Here is a 19,299-nt window from a genome sequence, read left to right on the forward strand (position 1 = left end):
GAACAGGGTGGTGCCTGGCTACCACGACTAAACATTTTTATCAGATTCCATAGAAGAATCCTGATCAAAGCGGAAAGAAACACAGAACAGAATTTCAAATTTTCATGGCCTCTAGACTTTCTGGAGCCATGGAGGGTGGATGAACCCCTGAAGTTATTGCCCTGAGGTAATCTTTAAACAGTAAACCAAAAATATCCTCCAAAGTCATCTTAAAACCAAACAATAGTTTAGCTTAACTAGTAAAAAAGGTCTGCTGTGAGCACTGTGCTTTTTTAAAGAACTGTCTATATGGGATCAAATTGACAACAGCAAATCAAAAGGTTAGACAGGAATCTTAGGCGGCAGTGAGTTTACGTTAATGAGGAAAGAACTCAGAAAAGGAGGGTAAGAATGGCTGCACAGCTCGAAGAATATAATCAATGCCAGTAAATGATACACGTAGAAACTGCTGAATTTAGTGTGTGTTTTGCTGTGTACATTGTCAACAACAACAAACTAAATAAAATTTAGGGGAAAAAAGTTAACGTAAACACAATTCAGCAAAATTGTACTAATTGCTAACCACGGGCAAGTTACTCTGCAGATACTAATGACAAAAGGATGAAAACATAGCTCCCTTAAAGCACACCTTAACATGGGGGGAATCTTTCTGTCAGTGTATCCCTGCTGGAGCCTACAGAGAGCAAAGACATCTGAGAGGTGGATGTTAGGATTAGCAGCCCTAAGCCCCCACCCAGCATTCCTCCTGCCACTCATCCTCACGCTAGCCTTTGCCAGGAGCCATCCACCTGCTTAGGGGCTGCTATCTCTTAAGCTCAATGTATCATTTTCTCAGAAAAAGAGAAAGAATAAGAGAAAAAAGTTTTTCCTAGAAGGCGGCGTGAACAGATGGAGAGGCTATATCTGTGCATCTGTTACAGGTTTAGAAATCACACTGGCTGCTATCGTGTTCACAAGTCTTACTGGGGAGAAAAAGAGAAATGCTCTTACACTGTGTTAAAAACAAGCATTAATTGTTTACATATTGTATGATTCCATTTATATGAAATACCCAGAAAAGGTAAAACTACAGAGATAGAAAGTAGATTAGCAGTTATTTGGAGCTGGAATGGGAATGGGGAATATGTCAAATAGGCATAAGATTTCTTTTTGGGGGTGATGGAAATGTTCTAACATTAGATTGTGATGATGGCTGCACAACTCTATAGATATAATAAACAGAAACAAACAAAAAAAATCAAAATATATAGCCCCCTGCCCTCACAAGGAGAGGGCACCGTTGGCCATAATGGTATATATATCACTTCAGTAAACTATCCTTTCATAATTTTGAAGGTTATAGATTCCCAAATCTCTTGTTCTATTTCAACTCACTGCTAGAATTGTAATACCACCCCCAAAGGATCTTAATAAGAACATATCACACTCAGGTAGAAGTTGCCAAGCACAGAATAAATCTGACACAAGCACACGGCAAGAGATAGGACATTAACAGATTTTCTACCTTATAGTACAAATAAAAAGCTTGCCTTTAGACAATCCCTCATTTCTGTGCCTTTGCTCATGTTTATTCTTTACCAGAATATTTTTCTACTTTTCCACCAACCAAGATGTTGTTGTTCGGTGCCTTCGAGTCAGTTTCAACTCATAGTGACTCTATGCATAACAGAACAAAATGCTATTCTAGGTCCTGTGCCATCCTCACAATCACTGTTATGCCTGAGCCCATTATGGTAGTCACTGTGTCAGTCCATCTCATTGAGGGTGTTCATCTTTTTTGCTGACCCTCTCTACTTTACCAAGCATGATGTCCTTCTCCAGGGACGGGTCCCTCCTGATAATACGTCCAAAGTGCGTGAGACGAAGTCTCGCCATGCTCCCTTCCGAGGAACATTCTGGCTGTACTTCTTCCAAGACAGATTTGTTCTTTCACTTATAAGATTCAGGCAATTGCTCCTTCATCTTTAAAGTCTTCCCAAACATCTTCACTGGAAGCAACTTTTTTTTTTAATGATTTCTCAGTTTATTTGTACACATGCATTATGGCTCCAAGGAGCCATTTCCATTTCAGAGATCCGCAGTTCCCCTCACCCAACGAACACCTAAAGCCTACACAAGAGGCTGAGTACTGGCAAAAAAAAAACGCCCAGGACTCATTTTCTAACCATGCGGCTATAATAGAACTCATTTAGCAAAAACAGCAAGTCAAAGACCAGTGTCCATGAGACATCCTTGTCCCTTTGTAACAACTGACACCCAGGCTGCTGGAGCCTGGGGAAAGTGTACAAACATGAGAGTGTATCACACTGTGTGCCTGCAGGGCCAGAGACACAGCTGGCAACTATAACCCCTTATAAAGTCTTGAGGGCCTACCCCACTGGAATCTGGCAAGTTCCAGGGATAGAAGCAAGGCAGTTGTCCCATTTTGAGAGCTCACAGAGGACACCAATGATGCTCTGGCCCATAGGAATTCTCCACACAACCAATCTTCTGGATAACTTTATCAAAGACACCTTGAGTCAGCTGATTTTCTAGAGCTCAACTCCACAAACGTTGTGCCCCAGGACTTGTCAGCATCTTCAACTGCCTGGACCTCCCTGCCTGGAGAGAAGTAACTTGCTCCCCAGTAGCAACCTCTCTCTCCAGTATTCTCATATGGGTATTCTCTCCAGTACGAGTCATACCCTTCAGGTGTCAGCTAGGATAGCTCACCTCCTTGGATGCTACCTCAGTGAAGGCAGCAGAGAGACTCCATTTGTGCATTTGCTACTGTATCTGGTTCACAGAAGAGATACAAAGAAGTTTGCTGAAAATGGATGAGTGTTCCCAAGCATGACCTGGAATATGACCTGAGTCAGGCACGACGGTGACCCTTCCAACTCTCCTACTTTCCAGGGATAACATAAAGCTGTGCAATCCGGTGATTACTAATTACCGATTGCTCCTAATACCTTCCTTTTAAAACTCAACATTGGCTCCCAATTAGGCAGAAAAAAAGTGAAAAGTTAAGCCAACTTCTTTACAATTGACACTTCTTTTATACTTAATCAAACAGTAGAAGTGTTCCCTGCTTCTGTAATGTCCATATCATGTATCATAAGCCAAAACATGATTTCATGGAAATATATATGGATTTTTATATATGGATTAGATGGAAACTAATTTTTTTTTTTTAATGGCATATCACCAGTGGGAAAAGAAAAACACCGTATTTCAAAGTTATCTGTTTAATAAACATCTATACTTCTCTATCATTCTTCTTTAAACAATTGGCACTTTACCTTGGGATTACATTAAGATGTTGACTCAAAGGAAAGTTGATATAAGGAAAAAACACACTCAAGTTATGGGAATCAAAAGGAGAGCAATTCAGGCGTGGTACAGGAATAATATAGATATTGTTAGAGTCTTGAGCCAACTATCCAGAGAAAACCTAACCTGGGCAAGTCTTGCATTCTGTTCTTTTAAACTCTGGTCTTCCCAATTTTACTGTTTCTACAAAGCGCACGCACACAGACACACAAACACACACAAAAGTTACCTAATAAATGTAAAATGTTTTTATGTTTCCTGCATCCAGATACTAAAGCCTATAATGGGCTTTGTCTAAAAAATAATAGTAGTAGTTGTCATTCTCATAATGTCTTAGTCATCTAGTGTACCACAAGTAGATGGCTTTAACAAAGAGAAATTTATTTTCTCATAGTCTAGTAGGCTAGAAGTCCACGTTCAGGCCATAAGCTCCAGGGGAAGGTTCTCTCTCTGTCGGCCTTCTCATCAGTCTTCCCACGGACTAGGAGCTTCTCCATGCAGGGACTCCAGGTCCAAAGGACACCCTCTGCTCCTGGCACTACTTTCTTGGCGGTATGAGGTCCCCCGGTCTCTCTGCTCACTCCTCTCTTTTATATCTCAAGAGATTGCCTCAAGACACAATCCAATCTTGTAGATTGAGTCCTGCCTCACTAACACAACTGCCACACTTCCTCCCTCAATAATATCATAGAGGAAGGATTTACAACATACAGGAAAATCACAGAAGACTAGGAATCATGGTTCAGCCCAACTAATACACATATTTTGGGGGGCACATAATTCAATCCATAACAAGCAGTAATTAATAGCTCTTGAGACTTCACACACACAATGATTTCTCAACGTCAAGACAACTTTGAAAGCTAGAAAGTCTTATATCCATTAAAGATGAGGCCGTCACGTAGACTCCGACTCATAGCAACCCCGAAGGGTGGAGCAGAACTGCCCCACAGGGTTTCCAAGGAGTGGCTGGTGGATGCGAACTGTCAACCTTTTGGTTAGCAGCCACCAGGGCTCCAAAAAATAATAATAATAGTTATAACTCTCACAATAACCACAACTAACGACTGTTGAGACTTCACATACACAATTACTTCTCATCCTGAACACAACTTTGAAAGACAGAAACTATTCTATCCATTAAAGATGACGAAACCAAACCTCAGAGAGGTCTAATAGCAGCTAAAAAAATGACAGAGCTTAGAACTGAATGTCAATCTAACTCTACAGCCCGTTTCTTAACCTCTGTATCATTCTGCTTTCCGATGAAACAAAACAGGCAGGTTAAAAACAAAGATAATCAAAAAACTTCATGGCAGCAAAAATAACCACTACCCAGAACTTCAGATTTTGATCAAAAGAAAAAAAATTATTCCCCTAAAAAAGAGCAATCAAGAAATATTAATTTTTCCATATGAAATGCCAGTGTTTAATTAAAAAAAAGAGAGATGACTACTAAGTAGAGAAGTTTTGACTTGAAAGAGCCTTAGAATTTGTCTCTGAAAAAAAAATTGTTCTCACTGAATTGCACATATGAAAAATGTTGAATTGGCAAATGTTGTGTTATATGTATCTTTACAACAATTAAAAAATAAATTTTGAAAAGAAGCAGAAGGTGAGATGGGGAAGATGTGCACCATTAATCAATTCTTCACTTTTTATGGCTTTAGAAGAAAATCCTGCCTAATATTGTTGTTGTTAAGTGCCGTCAAGTCGGTTCTGACTCATAGCGACCCTATGCACAACAGAACGAAACACTGCCCGGTCCTGTGCCATTCTTACAATCGTTGTTACGCTTGAGCTCGTTGTTGCAGCCATTGTGTCAGTCCACCTCGTTGAGGGTCTTCCTCTTTTCCGCTGACCCTGTACTCTGCCAAGCATGATGTCCTTCTCCAGGGACTGATCCCTCCTGACAACATATCCAAAGTATGTAAGACGCAGTCTTGCCATCCTTGCTTCTAAGGAGCATTCCGGTTGTACTTCTTATCTCCTACTAAAAACCTAAACCTAACTCACTGCTATCGAGTCAAATCTGACTCACCTCCTACTAGCACTACTGATTCGGAAGTGAGAAAGGAAGTAAGTTCATCCTTTCTGCTTCCTGGGAAGAATTACTACCTCTTTCAGAAATTAGGAGTCAGTGAGAACAGGGGACACAAACAATATCTTATGATAAATAGCTAAAGTTTACTCTCTTCCAAAAATGAGTCGTCATCAGTAATGTGGAAATGAAAACATTTCCCACAAAGGGAATGTTGACTCAAAGTCAGTCAGTAATTAGGCTCTGCCTGGAATCTTACTTGAAGATCCAATACCACTAACTACTCCATGCAGGACCTAACTCCTGCTTGGAAATACTTCTCACCCACCAATGCTTTTTGCCAAAAGCAACCATGGTGTGGAAGTAAGAACACTGGTCTTGGAGTCAAAAACAAGGACTTGGTCTTGGCTTTCTCAATAAAATAAATACCACTGCCTCACCCCAAACCCAGAAGATTGGAGGCAACAAGAGAAAGTCTTTGTCACATACCAGGAGCTCTATTTATTTATTCATTTGTTTTAAAGCAAAAGATTTTCTCTATTTAATCATAACCTGTTGCCGTCAAGTCGATTCCGACTCATAGCGACCCTTAGGACAGAGTAAAATTGCCCACCAGGAGTACCCAGTGGATTTGAACTGCCCACTTTTTGGTTAGCACCTGTAGTTCCTAACCACTATGCCACCAGGATTTCCACTTAATCATAGTGATATACCAATATCCCATTATAACCCAACCAAGTCATATTTGCATTATCATTAAAATATCTAAACATTCATTGAATGATTTCTACACGTGCTGTCTGAAAATTTCACATGCTTCACATGGATGCTCACTGCAGCCCTATGTGGTAGTTTTTAGTTTGTCGTTTTTTTTTTTTTTTAAATGCCTATTTTTCAGATGGAAAAACTGAGGTTTAGGAGTTAAAGTCACATGCCCACAGTCATATGATAAGTGAATGAGCTGGGATAGGAACCCAGGATCCATGTTAGTAAATACTTTGCTACACTGCTGCCTGAAAGACGTATCACTAAGGTTTTCTGGGTAATTACACATGCATCTCTTGGTTAACCATTCCACACTATTTTTGGTATAATATTTGGTTGGAAAAGAAAGGTTGTGGGGAAGAACAGTCGGGGGTAGCAAATTCACCCCTGGAACCACAGAATCTGGCAGCAAGACGTAAATGAAAAATCCTACAATAAGCATCCTAAAGAAAAAAAAAAAAAAACCAGAAGCACCCTAACACCCAGTGCTAAGTATTGTCCAAACAAATTATATTTTCCTCTACAATGGATTACCATAAAAAAATACACTGAGGAAGAAAATTTAAAAACATAAGATAATTTTACAGTATGTTATTTAGTGAGAGGAAAGCAGGTTAAAACAAAATAGAGCGAGCAAGGATATAGACAAGGTTATGTGTACATATATATGGTAAAAAACTAGAATATCATGCATCAAAATAATTATTACTAAATGATAAGGTTAAAAATTTTTACTTTCTTCCTTGTGCCTTTCTGTGTTTTCTAATTTGTACATAAGATACATGTATTTGCTAGATCATTAGGGGGGAAAATGCTAAGTAAATGAGAAGTTTGTTTACATAGCATGTGTCTGAAAGTAACATTTGCTGATATGTCTACATAAAGAGGAGATCCAAAGTACAAGATCACATTTATTGTCATGGAATAGAGCCAAAACAGCTCACCCTATCACACCCAGATGGGCTCAGTTGGCACCAAAGCCAGGAAACAAATACATTTCTGCTAATTAACTATATGACTCAAGAGTCAGAAACCAAGACTAGTTGGGGGTGTCCAAACTAGAACAAATCATTCCCTAGTCTAGGAAGAACTCAAGTGCAGTAAGAAAACTACAGGTTTCACCCTCAACAAATTGAAAACCTAACCAGGCAGACTGTCATTTGAATGCAATACTTTTTTCACAATACTTACCAATATCTTACATGAGTATAAACTGTACTTGCATACCTTCAATCCATTCACTATAAGCTGTCACAGCAAACTTCTGACCATCCATTGTATAAAATTCTCCTTGGGCAAGAGCCTTCCCTCCACTGCTATGATTTTCATAGTTTCTCACAGATTCATTGCAAGAAGTACTTCCACCATCAACGACACCAACTAAAGCCCAAGCTTGCCTAGAAGGGGGGAAAAAAAAGTGCATTTGATTATTTGTCATGATACTGAACCAAATCCCTGACACAGACGTTATGGCAGGTGCCTTTTTAAGCTCAAATTTCATTTTTGTCAATTGCTACAAACTCTTTTTTAAGATTCCCAAATCTTGACTGAAGCTAAGGTCGTAGCAGGAAATGCACACAAAAATACTTGTTTATTCAGCTCTGTAGAATTGATGACTGTGACTTCAATTAATCATTGACTTCTTCAATACACACCCATCTTATTCACATATAATTCTGACCAGAAATCTATTTTGTTCCCTTATTTTAAAGTAATTACCACCTGCACTCTTCTGATTCTAACTGCACAAGAGAATCACACAGGAAACTTTAGAATTAGTCATGTACCATATAATGTCCAGTCGGGCAACATCCAACCACAGATAAGTCCATGGTCCCATAAGGTTATAATAGAGTTCAGAAATCCCAGTCGGGGAACAGGATGTGGAGGACATAACCGGAGGTAGCGAATGCAACAGCTTTCTGCACGCTACACGTGTATCTCATGTTTCTTGTATACAGACAGTCCTCGGGTTACAAACAAGATCTGTTTCTAAGTTTGTCTTTAAGTCGAATAGGTAGGTAAGTCAGAACAGGTACATCTGGTTCTTATTTAGTGTCAGTTAGTCAAATGTTTTTCTTAGTATACAGCATATGTTCTACCTGTCTATGCATATAAAATACTTATACACTTCCAAACTGTGCAGTGTTTTCATGAGTGTCACAAAGTAGCTTGTGCATTCGTTATTAGGAACCATTATATTTAACTGAAATTTTTAATGTAACAGGCTTTATGACGGTACATTCTTAAATACAAGTTATCCATAAGTCAAATGATTATAACCTGGGGACTACCTGTAATATGGTGTTTGTACAACGTCCAAATCATACAACGCCCTATTTCACAGAAAGTATCATGGCCGTTATACGATGCATGACTGTGTATCAATGCTCAGACCCCACCCTAGGCAAATGGAATCATAATCTCTAAGGGTAGGACCTAGCATTGGTGTGTTTTTAAATCTCCCCAGGTGATTCGAATGTACACTCAGACTTGAGAGCTATTGAGTTACAAGCACTGGTTCTCAAACTTTAGTAGGTATCAGCATCACCTGAAGGATTTGTTACTACAGATTGCTGTGCCCCACCCTTGAGGTTCTGAGGCAGAGTTTGAGAATTTTCATTTCTAACAAACTCAGGTAATGCTGCTATTTCTGGGTGAGGACCATATTTGGAGAAACCCTGAATTAGAGGTTAGACATTAGAGCAGTAGCTCTCAACCTTCACTCCATTTTAATTGTATGGGCACCTCGTCTTCTCTCCCCTCCCCTCCCTTTCCTGATGTAATTGGTCTAAAGTGGGACCTGGGAATTGGATTTTTAAATCCCCCACATTGCTGCCAAGGCAAAAACAAAAACAAAACACTAGGTTAGAGGCTTCTTAACACTCTTAAAGCTATAAAATCACTACACAAAATCTTTTAACTTTCACATGCTACATATTTATTTATTGAAAACAATGTGGTTGAAAATGCCATTTTACTTCTGTGATTCTACACATTCCAGGGACTTGCTCCAGCTTGTGGCCCAATCAATCAAAGAGAAAGGACACTGACAAACAGCCACAAAATTTGCCTTAAGTTTCCTGCTTTAAAACATGAAAAGAAAGATGTCAAATTCCCACTCTAGAAAAAAATACCAAATGGAATCTACGCCAGACAGATGGTTGGATGTGCACAGATAAATGTTGGCCAAAGCAGGCCTACACTCTTATAAATTCCATACCCGCCCCTATATGGATTATCTACTTTTTGGATGACAGGGCTTTATAGCTCAATTTATATCCCTCTAGACAACACAAAGAATCAAATGAAGAATGTCTCAATTTATTATCTCCCGTTTGAGAGTGAAAGAGAGGTAGAATATCAGAGGCTTCTTTTGTTTACCAGAACTGCCTCAGCAATTACAAAACAACATTCTATTCTATTGACATTATCTCCAAAACACTCCTACTTCCCTCCTCCACATGAAAAAAATTTCAATGCGCTAGAACATTATCTTCAAAGGGGTATGTGTTTATATACATTGGAGATAACGTCAATGCAATGGAACACTGGCAAAGGATCACAACTCTTAAATTCCTCCCTCAAATCTCTAGCAATATTTTAAAGGGAATTTTGAAACCAGTAGGAAAAGAAATCAAAGAGCGAATTCAAACAAAATATTCACAGCTCATGATACACAAAACTAGAGGCAATAATGGCATAAAGAAACGAAATTTAATCCCTGGCATCACTGGATAATGACATAAAGTTATGTCTCTAAATTTGAAAAGATCATGCTTCTACTTCCAGGTCTATAAATTACAGAAATATGTGCACATGTGAACCAAAAGATGGGTAAAAAGAACATCTAGAGAAGCATTTTTTATGATAGGCCCAAGCTGACGAAACAACCTAGACGTAAAGCAGTAAATAAGCTGTCATGTATACGTTCAATAGAAAACATGCAGCAATGAAAACGAGCAAGCACTACAGTCAACATGAATAACACTCAATAACAACACTGAGCAAAGAAACCAGATGCAAAATATTGTATAATGTTTGATTCCATTTCTATAAAGTTCAAACACAGGCAAACCTAAACTTTAGTGTCCTCCTCAATTCAGGAGAGCAGTTACCTTTGGTAAGGGGAGGAAACGATCAGTGAATAGGCGGGGGCAGACAGGAGCTTCTGGGCCCTCGTTAGCTAGAATAAGGCAAGTTCTATTTCTTGCCCTGGCTGGTGGCTACACAAATGTCACATTGTGACAGATCACTGAGCTCTACATCCTTGTTTTTATCTCTTTTCTGGATGTATATTATACTCCATAATAAAAAAAAAAAAAAACTTTTAAATGCATCTTGTTCTACACATACCTCTGAGGTTTTGCACATACTGTTTCCTGTGTCTGGAAAGCCCTCCTTCTCCACTATACCAGCACACTCCTAAACTTCCTTCACACTTCCCACCTTCGGGAAACTTCCAATGATTCCCTAGGCCAATTTAGGGGATCCTTTTTTTTTTTTCTACTTATGTTCCCACTATAGCCTATAGCTGAAGCAAGTATCACACCGTATGATCATCATCTATTTAGGTCCGCTTTTATCCACTAAAGTCACTGAGGGCTCAAAGACAGTGTCCTTTCTTTGAAGCATCTATACTGTAGTAACCAGCACTTAGCATCTCCTAAATATTCCTGGGTGAATAAAAGCTATTTAAAAAACATTATGGATCCTTTTTCTTCACTAGTTTTTGTCTCTTTAACTTTCTTTAGGATTTCTGTAGACAATATTCAATTCTATCAATCTACCAACAAAGAAACAATATTAACTAGAAAATTTCAGCATGTGGGTTTTGAAGTCCTCTTACTTTCCACTGTAGATATTCCCTAACTTTACTAAGAATATTAAGCAGAACTAAAATTTGTTTTTTTAAATTAAATGTTGAGTCAACTTCTTCCATAGAATCAGGACTGACTGCAAGCAAAAATCATTGTTAACTAGAATATGGCACAAGAAACATAAATGGGTTATTCCCTTCTCCTCTGAGTTAATTCTACTATCTGGATGGACTTCCTAACCCTCTGACTTTTTCTTTCCTTGTGTAGGCTGGGGGTCTTTAGATCTGCACCAATCATCTGTTTTGGGGTTGTTTGATTAGCAAGTAGATCCAAATTAGCGTTCAAAGAATTCAAAAGGAGAAAAAGAAAACTCTTTATTCCATTCTCTCAGGCTTAATCTTAAAACAGGTTTTATGTCTTAGCACGGGATTGTGCCCTAACCTTTCAACTCAGAAATTGCCTCAATTAGCCTGAGTTTCATACTACCTTCAGAAAGTAATCAAAGGAGGAAGTTACCTTCAGAGGTAAATTGTTCTTAAACATCATGATTGCTCTTCAATGCCACGTTTTTGTTCTTAACTTTTCACAAGCCCTACATTATAGTGTACAAAAGGCTTCATAAACCAAAGCCAAGATAAGAGCTTTTACATCTGGTATCCTGGCCTCTGGAAACCCCGGTGGTGTAACAGTTAAATGCTAGGGCTGCTAACCAAAAGGTCAACAGTTCGAATCCACCAGGCGCTCCTTGGAGTCTCTAGGGGGCAGTTCTACTCTGTTCTATGGGTCACAATGAGTTGGAATTGACTCAACGGCAATGGGTTTATCCTGGCCTCCAAGCCCATGTTTCAAAGCAAGAGGCAACCCGAACTACAGGTAGTTGTAACCACTTGGCACCTGTGGTGTGGTGTGATGTGTGGTATCTTTCTCCTCTTCTACTTCCCTCTCATACAGACATGGACTCAATACACAGCTGGAGAAAAAAATGGTATGCCGACCTGTAGCTCAGTCCTTGGATCAGCTTACTTCCCAATCGGTCCTGGATCATCTGTACAGCTCCTGGTAAGAGGTTTTTGGCTGCTGAATCTCCAACAGCTATGGCAACAATACGCCCTGGATCCTGGACCCTCAAGAATTCCTGAAGTCGCCTGCTCTCATTTTGGTACTCGTGAGTATCAAACCTCACAATTTCCAAAATTTTGGCTGTGTCTTGGTCAATGACCCTCACATTGAGACCCCGGAAAAAGTCCTTCTCAAAGACATAGGACCCAAACGTCAAGCCTGAGGAATGCAGAGTCTTTGCCAACAACGTCCACGATGTCTTCCGTGCTCCATGCAACTCCAGTGTCCCACCAGCTTCCACACCGATAAATTTTTTGCCAAATGTTGGCATACTTTCACCTTCATCTGACTTGCCGTACAAGGCAATTGTCGCTTTGGATTTATAGCGGCATTTTTCTGCTCCAATATGAAGCGCCCCACCATCCTTGATCAGGATGTAATGAGTCCTCAAAGTAATATTTCTGGATCCATCTTTATCATCTCCAAATACAAGCAGTCCTGCAGGGAACAACACTATTGTAAGCCAACTTCTAAAACATCTTTCTGATAGAAGTAGATTTCGCCTTAAGCCAGGGGAAAAAAAGTTTACTAAGTGTCTACTAGAAAAGTAAACTGGTTTCCAACATACAGTAAAAAAAAAAAAAGGAGATTTCATATCTCAACACATTAAAAAAGCCCACGTGTATGAATTTCAATCCACTTATAATATAGGTTTTAAAGCCATCTTACTTTTCACAGTAGATATTCTTTGACTTTACTAAGAACATCAAGCAGAAATGAAACTGGTTTTCTTAATTAAATGTTGAACCAACTACTTCCCCAGCCTCAGGACTGCATGAGGAGGGTGTGGTTAACCAGCCATGAGTGAGTTCTCTCCTTAATCACTTGGAAATGGAATTTTCAATTCACTTTGAAGGTAAATTATTTCTAGAAAAATATCTAAAAAATACAAATCTGAATCTCATTTTTATATACTATATGTTAGCTCATGTTAACTCTATCATTCTCCACCAGTTGTTAAAAAAAAAAATCTAGCTATGAGATATCACCTTTCTAGAACTGTTTACTCACCAGTTTATCAAGGGTCTTGACATGAGGGATTTCTAAGGCCCTTCTAAGCTTTTGAATTCTACGATTCTAACTTGGGAGCTTTTCACGTCTCTATAGTCAGAATGATACTGCATCCTAAATGTTACTCAGTTAAAGGATAGTTTCCTACATAGAGAACATCAAATGTCTCCCACATTAAAGAACTACCTTGCAGTCTCTAGAGACAGGAACCAGTACACACCTCCATCCTGAATGACTACAGAATTCACTGTGACATCTGAGGTCAGACGGAACATATCTCCCTCCTTGATAACAACTTGTTTTGCAGAATCTTGTCCTGGATCCCAGTTCCTGAGTCGGGGGTTTTGATCTGGGCAATTCTCTATAATACAATGCAACATTGATACCCCATCAGATTAGGTCCTAGTAAAAAACATGCACGAGCACACATGGTACAATTTTTCAACAACAGCAGAAAGATGCAAATTTTTTGTTTCTTCTTTTTATGAGGCTAATTTTATTAGATTAAAAACTAAATTGTTTTTAAGCAGCAATAACAACAACAAGCTATCCATGGGGATTTACGTGACAAGGAGTCTTTTGTAACTGAGAACATCTTTCAGGAAGATCACCTGAATCCACTTACCTGGGAAAGACCGTAGGTGTGGCAACAGCAGCAGATAAGGAGAATGACTGAGGAAGGATGGTTATGTGAACCACTGCCGACTCATAGTGACCCTATAGGATAGAGCAGAACTGCCCCATAGAGTTTCCAAGGAGCGCCCGGCAGATTTGAACGGCTGACCCTTTAGTTAGCAGCCATAGCACTTAACCACTACACTGCCAGGGTTTCCTATGTGAACTTAGTACACAGTAACCAAGCAAAGTCCAAGGATGCCAGCGGTCACCCATGAAATAATACACATAAATGCATATACATATAAAATAATAACTTTTATTAGAAGGAACTACTACCAAGATTATTTAAAGAAAAATCATGGGAACTATCTGGGAACAGGAAAGTTTTAAATAGGGTAACAGGAATCTTTTTATTCTTTAATAATAAAATCCATTCAACTGGAGGAGAGCTTGCTTTGGAAAACAGAAAAAAGGCCCATCACTTTAATCATTTCAGTAGAGTCTAGGGTGAGGTTCTTAACCTGCAGGGCATGGAGTCCTCTACATTTCAATATAATTTATTTCCTTTGTAATCCTGTGTACTTTGTTTTATGCATTTAAAAAACATCATTCTGGTTGAGGCATAGTCTCACAGATGGCCACAGAAACCTCAAGAAGTGTTTAGTATCAAACCCAGCCCTGTAATCAGTCCCAGGGAAGAATGGGGTGACTTCATAAATTCTTTCCTACATAGAATGAAATGTGAAGTAGATGACAATGGCATGGAGTATGCCACGTCTTTCCTTTCAAAGGCAGAGGCTGATAAATATCGCGGTCTTCAGACATGCACACTTTCCCAGCAAAACTGAAAGAGGCAAGTGGCCAAAGAAGTGACTTCTCATTTTCAGAAATCAGGAAACTGTAAATTAGAGAAGATAAACCCAAGGTTACTCAGCAAGCTAACTTCCCTCTTTGCAAAATGAGGGTCTTTACTTGTATTCCTTTTATAGAATTTGAATTTGCCTCCTGCGTAGGTGATGATGAAAACATAAAATAACTCTGCATTACCACAGCTCTTTAATACTCCAGAGCATTGGTTTTGGCCATCATTAGCTTTAGATTCTGCCATAATTTGGAAGAGGTGGGGGAAAAGCCATTCCTTTAATTTTGATTAATGACCAAGTATTTATTGAGGATGAATTTATTCACTTTGTACTAGGTGCTGTAAGTTTTTAAAATTAGGGAATGAAATGCATAGAGATGAAAGTTTATTACTGGCTACCAGGAGCTGAGAAGAGGGGGGATGGGGAGGCATTGCTTGAAGGGCTACTGAGCTTCTGTTTGGGGTAATGGAAAACATTTGGAGAGAGAGAGTGGTGACGGTTGAGCAACCTGGTGAATATGATAAATGTCACTGAATTTTGCACTTAAAAATGGCTAAAACGGAAAATGTTTCGTTATATATATTTTACCATAATAAAGGAAACCCTGGTGGTGTAGTGGTTAAGTGCTACGGCTGCTAACCAAAGAGTCGGCAGTTCGAATCCACCAAGCGCTCCTTGGAAACTCTATGGGGCAGTTCTACTCTGTCCTATAGGGTCGCTACGAGTCGGAATCGACTCGACAGCACTGGGTTTAGTTTTGGTTTGGTACCATAATAAATTTATACATACATACACACATACCACCACCACCACCACCACCACCCCCTCCGCCAACACACACATATATGTATGAGGCCCTGGTGGCACAGTAGTTAAGAGTTTGGCTGATAACCAAAAGCTCAGCAGTCCAAATCCACCAGCCGCTCCTTGGGAACCCTATGGGGCAGTTCTACTCTGTCCTATAGAGTGCTATACGTTGGAATCAACTCAACAACAATGAGTTTTATACACAGTGAGCTCACTGCCCTCAGAGCTAACAACCACTTGGGATAAAAAGCCACCATGTACAAAATACGTAAATACTGAACAATGCGGTAGTTAATCTAGGTACAAAAGAGCTCCTAGAATAGAGGCATGGGGCTGGAGTAGCTGAGGGGGCTTCATGGAATAGGTGACACTAGGCCTGGCCTTAAAGGATGCATAATACTTAAACATAGAGGCGCATGAGAGGAGAGGGTAAGAATACTAGTAATAAAAGTACCCCTTGCTATCCAAGTCCACTGAGTTCCTCAGTTAGAAAAGTAAAGGGCAGCTATATTTTAAATAAGCAGAACTAGAAATAAGCAAAATATTTTTGGGAATCAGACGAAGAAATAGTCTTCATCAAGACAGAAAGTACATGTTAGGGGATAAAATGAGAAGAAGTAGAGAGACTGGGTGTAGGACAAAGGTATTATACATAGAAAAAAAAAATGATTCCTCATTCTGAACTTACATAACACTAATGCAAACATGTTCCTATTTCTAAGCTGTGATGATGCCCTAGGCTTGTGCTTTCTCTTTGAGGTGAGAGTAACTACAGTTAAAATTAGTCTGCTATTTAAGTCCTTGGCAATTATCTTCATGGAATTAATTATTCTCAAAGCCAATTAATTCTTGTTGATAATTACTCTGATGAATCAATTGCCATCATTTTTATACTAAGAATAATCCTCAAATTTTCTTTTCCATCTAAGAAACAAGAAATGTCTTGAATTCATTCCAGTTTAATACTAAGGATTTCTTGACTTTGTTTTCTACTTTCTCCTCCGCCCATAAAGCATCTAACTGGAATTCTCCATGGTGGTCTAAAAGAAGCAAATGTATGCTCCACATAACAAGCACTGTACCCAGCTACAGAGAAGGAAATCCAGACTTGAGATCTAGAGTCTACAACAACAGCTAAACAATTCTTCTAACTGACTTATAATTATTCTCCAGGAAGGCATGCTTCTTTAGACCCATCAACAAAAATCCCAGTCTATTTCTTTCCAGCAAGGTGTACTTAATGTGCAAATATGTGACCTGCACAAAGCACTGAAAAAATAGCTAAGCCTGCCCCACCTTCCTGGCTACCCATGTGTGGAATTAACAGCAGTGGGTGCTTTATCAAAGTTATGTAACAGCAATAACCACCGTGCGGCTGACCCTGAAATATTTCAGCATACCGGGTTTTTCCACTGATATTCTGCACATATAGTGCCAAAATGTGAAACTAAAAAATGTTGATTCAAGGAACCACATCACCAATTCAGTGTTTTAGATGGAATATGGAAACGCAAGCAAAAGCCACAGATTTCAGCTCTGATTTCCCACAAAACCTAACATCGCTTTATAAGCAGATTACTTGGAAAGAATGAATCAAGCAGTACTGAACTTGGTCATTCTGCTACAAAAAGGAGAGAGGAAGTCAATACTATCTGTAATAGAATACGACGATAGAGTTTATAATGTGGTCTATCACTTGGTCAGTTTTGAGGTCACAAATGGACCAATAAGCAACATCATGATAAACAGAGAAAAGGCTGAAGTTGTCAAGGATTTCATTTTACTTGGATACACAATCAATGCCCACGGAACCAACAGTCAAAAAAATCAAACGATGTATTGTACTGGGCAAACCTGCTGTAAAAGACCTATTTAAAGTTAAGAAGCAAAGGCATCACCTTGAGGACCAAGGTGCACCTGACCCAAACCATGGTATTTTCAATTGCCTCATATACATGCAAAAGCTGGACAATGAAGAAGAAAGACGGAAGAAGAATCGATGCATTTGAATTATGGTGTTGGCAAAGAACACTGAATATACCATGGACTGCCCAAAGAACGGACAAATTTGTCTTGGAAGAAGTACAGCCAGAATGCCTCTTAGAAGCAAGGATGGCAAGATTACATCTCAAGTACTTTGGACACGTTATCAAGTGGGACCAGTCCCTGGAGAAGGATATCATGCTTAGTAAAATAGAGGGTCAGCAAAAAAGAGGAAGACCCCCTCAATGAGAAGGATTGACACAGTGGCTACAACAATGGACTTAAACATAGCAGCGATTGTGAGGATGGCACAGGACCAGGCATTCTGTTGTACACAGGGTTGCTGTTAGTTGAAATCAACTTGACAGCACCTGACAACAACAAATCTTAGTCAACGGTGATGTTGACACTAACATCGCTCTTACTTGAGGTCAATACTTTTAGAAGTAATGACACTACCTCCCCCAGGACCTAAATATCTATGGAACCCCTAAAGTGTTCATGAGGATGAAGCAGGATAATAACTAAAAGTTTTATAAATGGTAAATTCATTCTCAAGTGTTATTTCAATTTAAAGAAGCATTCAATTCTACAAAGATCTGTTGTAGACTTTGTTAAAATACCAGACAAAATGGTACCCAACCCAGGTTGCTAAGGTCTGCTTCTCTCTTCCACAGCCCTGAGCCCTCTGACTTTTAGACAGAGGTATGTTCTTATGAGGCAACTGTTTGATGGTATTATATTGGGACTGATTGACAATAAACTTCTTCAGAACCAGTCAAAGTATTGATATATTACCAACTTGGAAAGCAAAGGCCTTTTAAGAAATCAAAACCTCCTTACATGATGTGTGACTATAAGGTGGTGAGTAATTTTTAGACAAATGTATCAGAATTTACGCATTTTGATGAATGTCTTCCTTCAAGGCGATACATTGCCACTCAAAAATATTTGGGTTTCTCTTTTGGGCCAGTCTTCAGAGCCAGTTTCAAACCACACAAGATGAATCTTATTATTTTTAATCAATTATCCTTTAAAAAACCAAATCTAGTTTGTCTCTACATTTATGGAAAAAAAAAAGTTTTTTTGGCACTTTAAAAACCGTATCTACCACAAAGGATAAAATTTTGCTAACACAAGACTTCAGTAAAGAGTCTTAAAAGCAGTTCCAAAAGAGAATGTTACAAGAACTTTCTGAGCACTGGGACAAAGTCATAAAATAGAAAGGACTAGCAATTCTTCAATTTTATAATTTCCAGTGATTTCCTTTAACAATTGATCTCATTCAAAAGAAGTTACACCACATATTACCTAATTGTATGTTAGTTAGCTAGAACCAGCTTAAATAATAAAGAATAAAAAATGTACCCTACTATTTCCCTCCTTTTTCTCCATCTATAATATATTCTATGCACGCGTGTGTGCACACGCATACACACACGTACGCACTTACCATCTGGAGCATATTTTGAGGATATTCCTAAAATGATTGCAAGTGCAACAAAAAATGAAAAACTAGTAATAGCAAAGCAAATGAAAGTATTTTTGTGTCTCTTCTGCTTTCGGCTTTCTCCCTGGGCTCGCTGTTCTTCAGGTGAGAATGCAAAGGTTGCCCGGGCTTCTTGTCTGATGGAGGTAAATTTGGCTGAAGCTTGACTCTTTGGAGGAGGAGGGGGACGCAATGGGACGACTTTCCCTGGAACATAACCAGATGAGCGATGGCTGTTTCCATTCTGAGGTTGTAGGAAAGCAGGGGAGTGTCCCCTGGAATCAGTGGTATACATGATACACTGTCACTGCAAAGAAAAAAAAAATTAACCATTCAGAAACGGGTAAATTATACTGACTTTTTAAAAAATAAAATCAGCATATACCACTGCCAGTTGCCATAGCATTGATTGACATTGTTTCAAACACAATTGAGGGTGTCAGATTAGACAGGTGCTGAATTTTGGAAAGT

General features: G+C 39.1%; 1 protein-coding gene across 2 annotated transcripts in view; it reads right to left on the reverse strand.

Annotated features, from left to right (window-relative positions):
- CEMIP2 (cell migration inducing hyaluronidase 2) overlaps positions 1-19,299 on the reverse strand; it is an 86,857-nt gene that overhangs the window by 50,963 nt on the left and 16,595 nt on the right. For both annotated transcript variants that reach the window (XM_049896966.1, XM_049896967.1), the window contains exons 2-5: positions 18,793-19,135; positions 13,289-13,429; positions 11,934-12,495; positions 7,346-7,515 (exon numbers count right to left, since the gene is read on the reverse strand). In XM_049896966.1, the coding sequence (XP_049752923.1) occupies positions 7,346-7,515; positions 11,934-12,495; positions 13,289-13,429; positions 18,793-19,123 (1,204 nt within the window). In that variant the 5' untranslated portion in view covers positions 19,124-19,135. The remainder of the gene's footprint in view (positions 1-7,345; positions 7,516-11,933; positions 12,496-13,288; positions 13,430-18,792; positions 19,136-19,299) is intronic.

The sequence above is a fragment of the Elephas maximus genome, chromosome 9, assembly GCF_024166365.1.
Source record: "Elephas maximus indicus isolate mEleMax1 chromosome 9, mEleMax1 primary haplotype, whole genome shotgun sequence".
NCBI classification, from domain to species: domain Eukaryota; kingdom Metazoa; phylum Chordata; class Mammalia; order Proboscidea; family Elephantidae; genus Elephas; species Elephas maximus.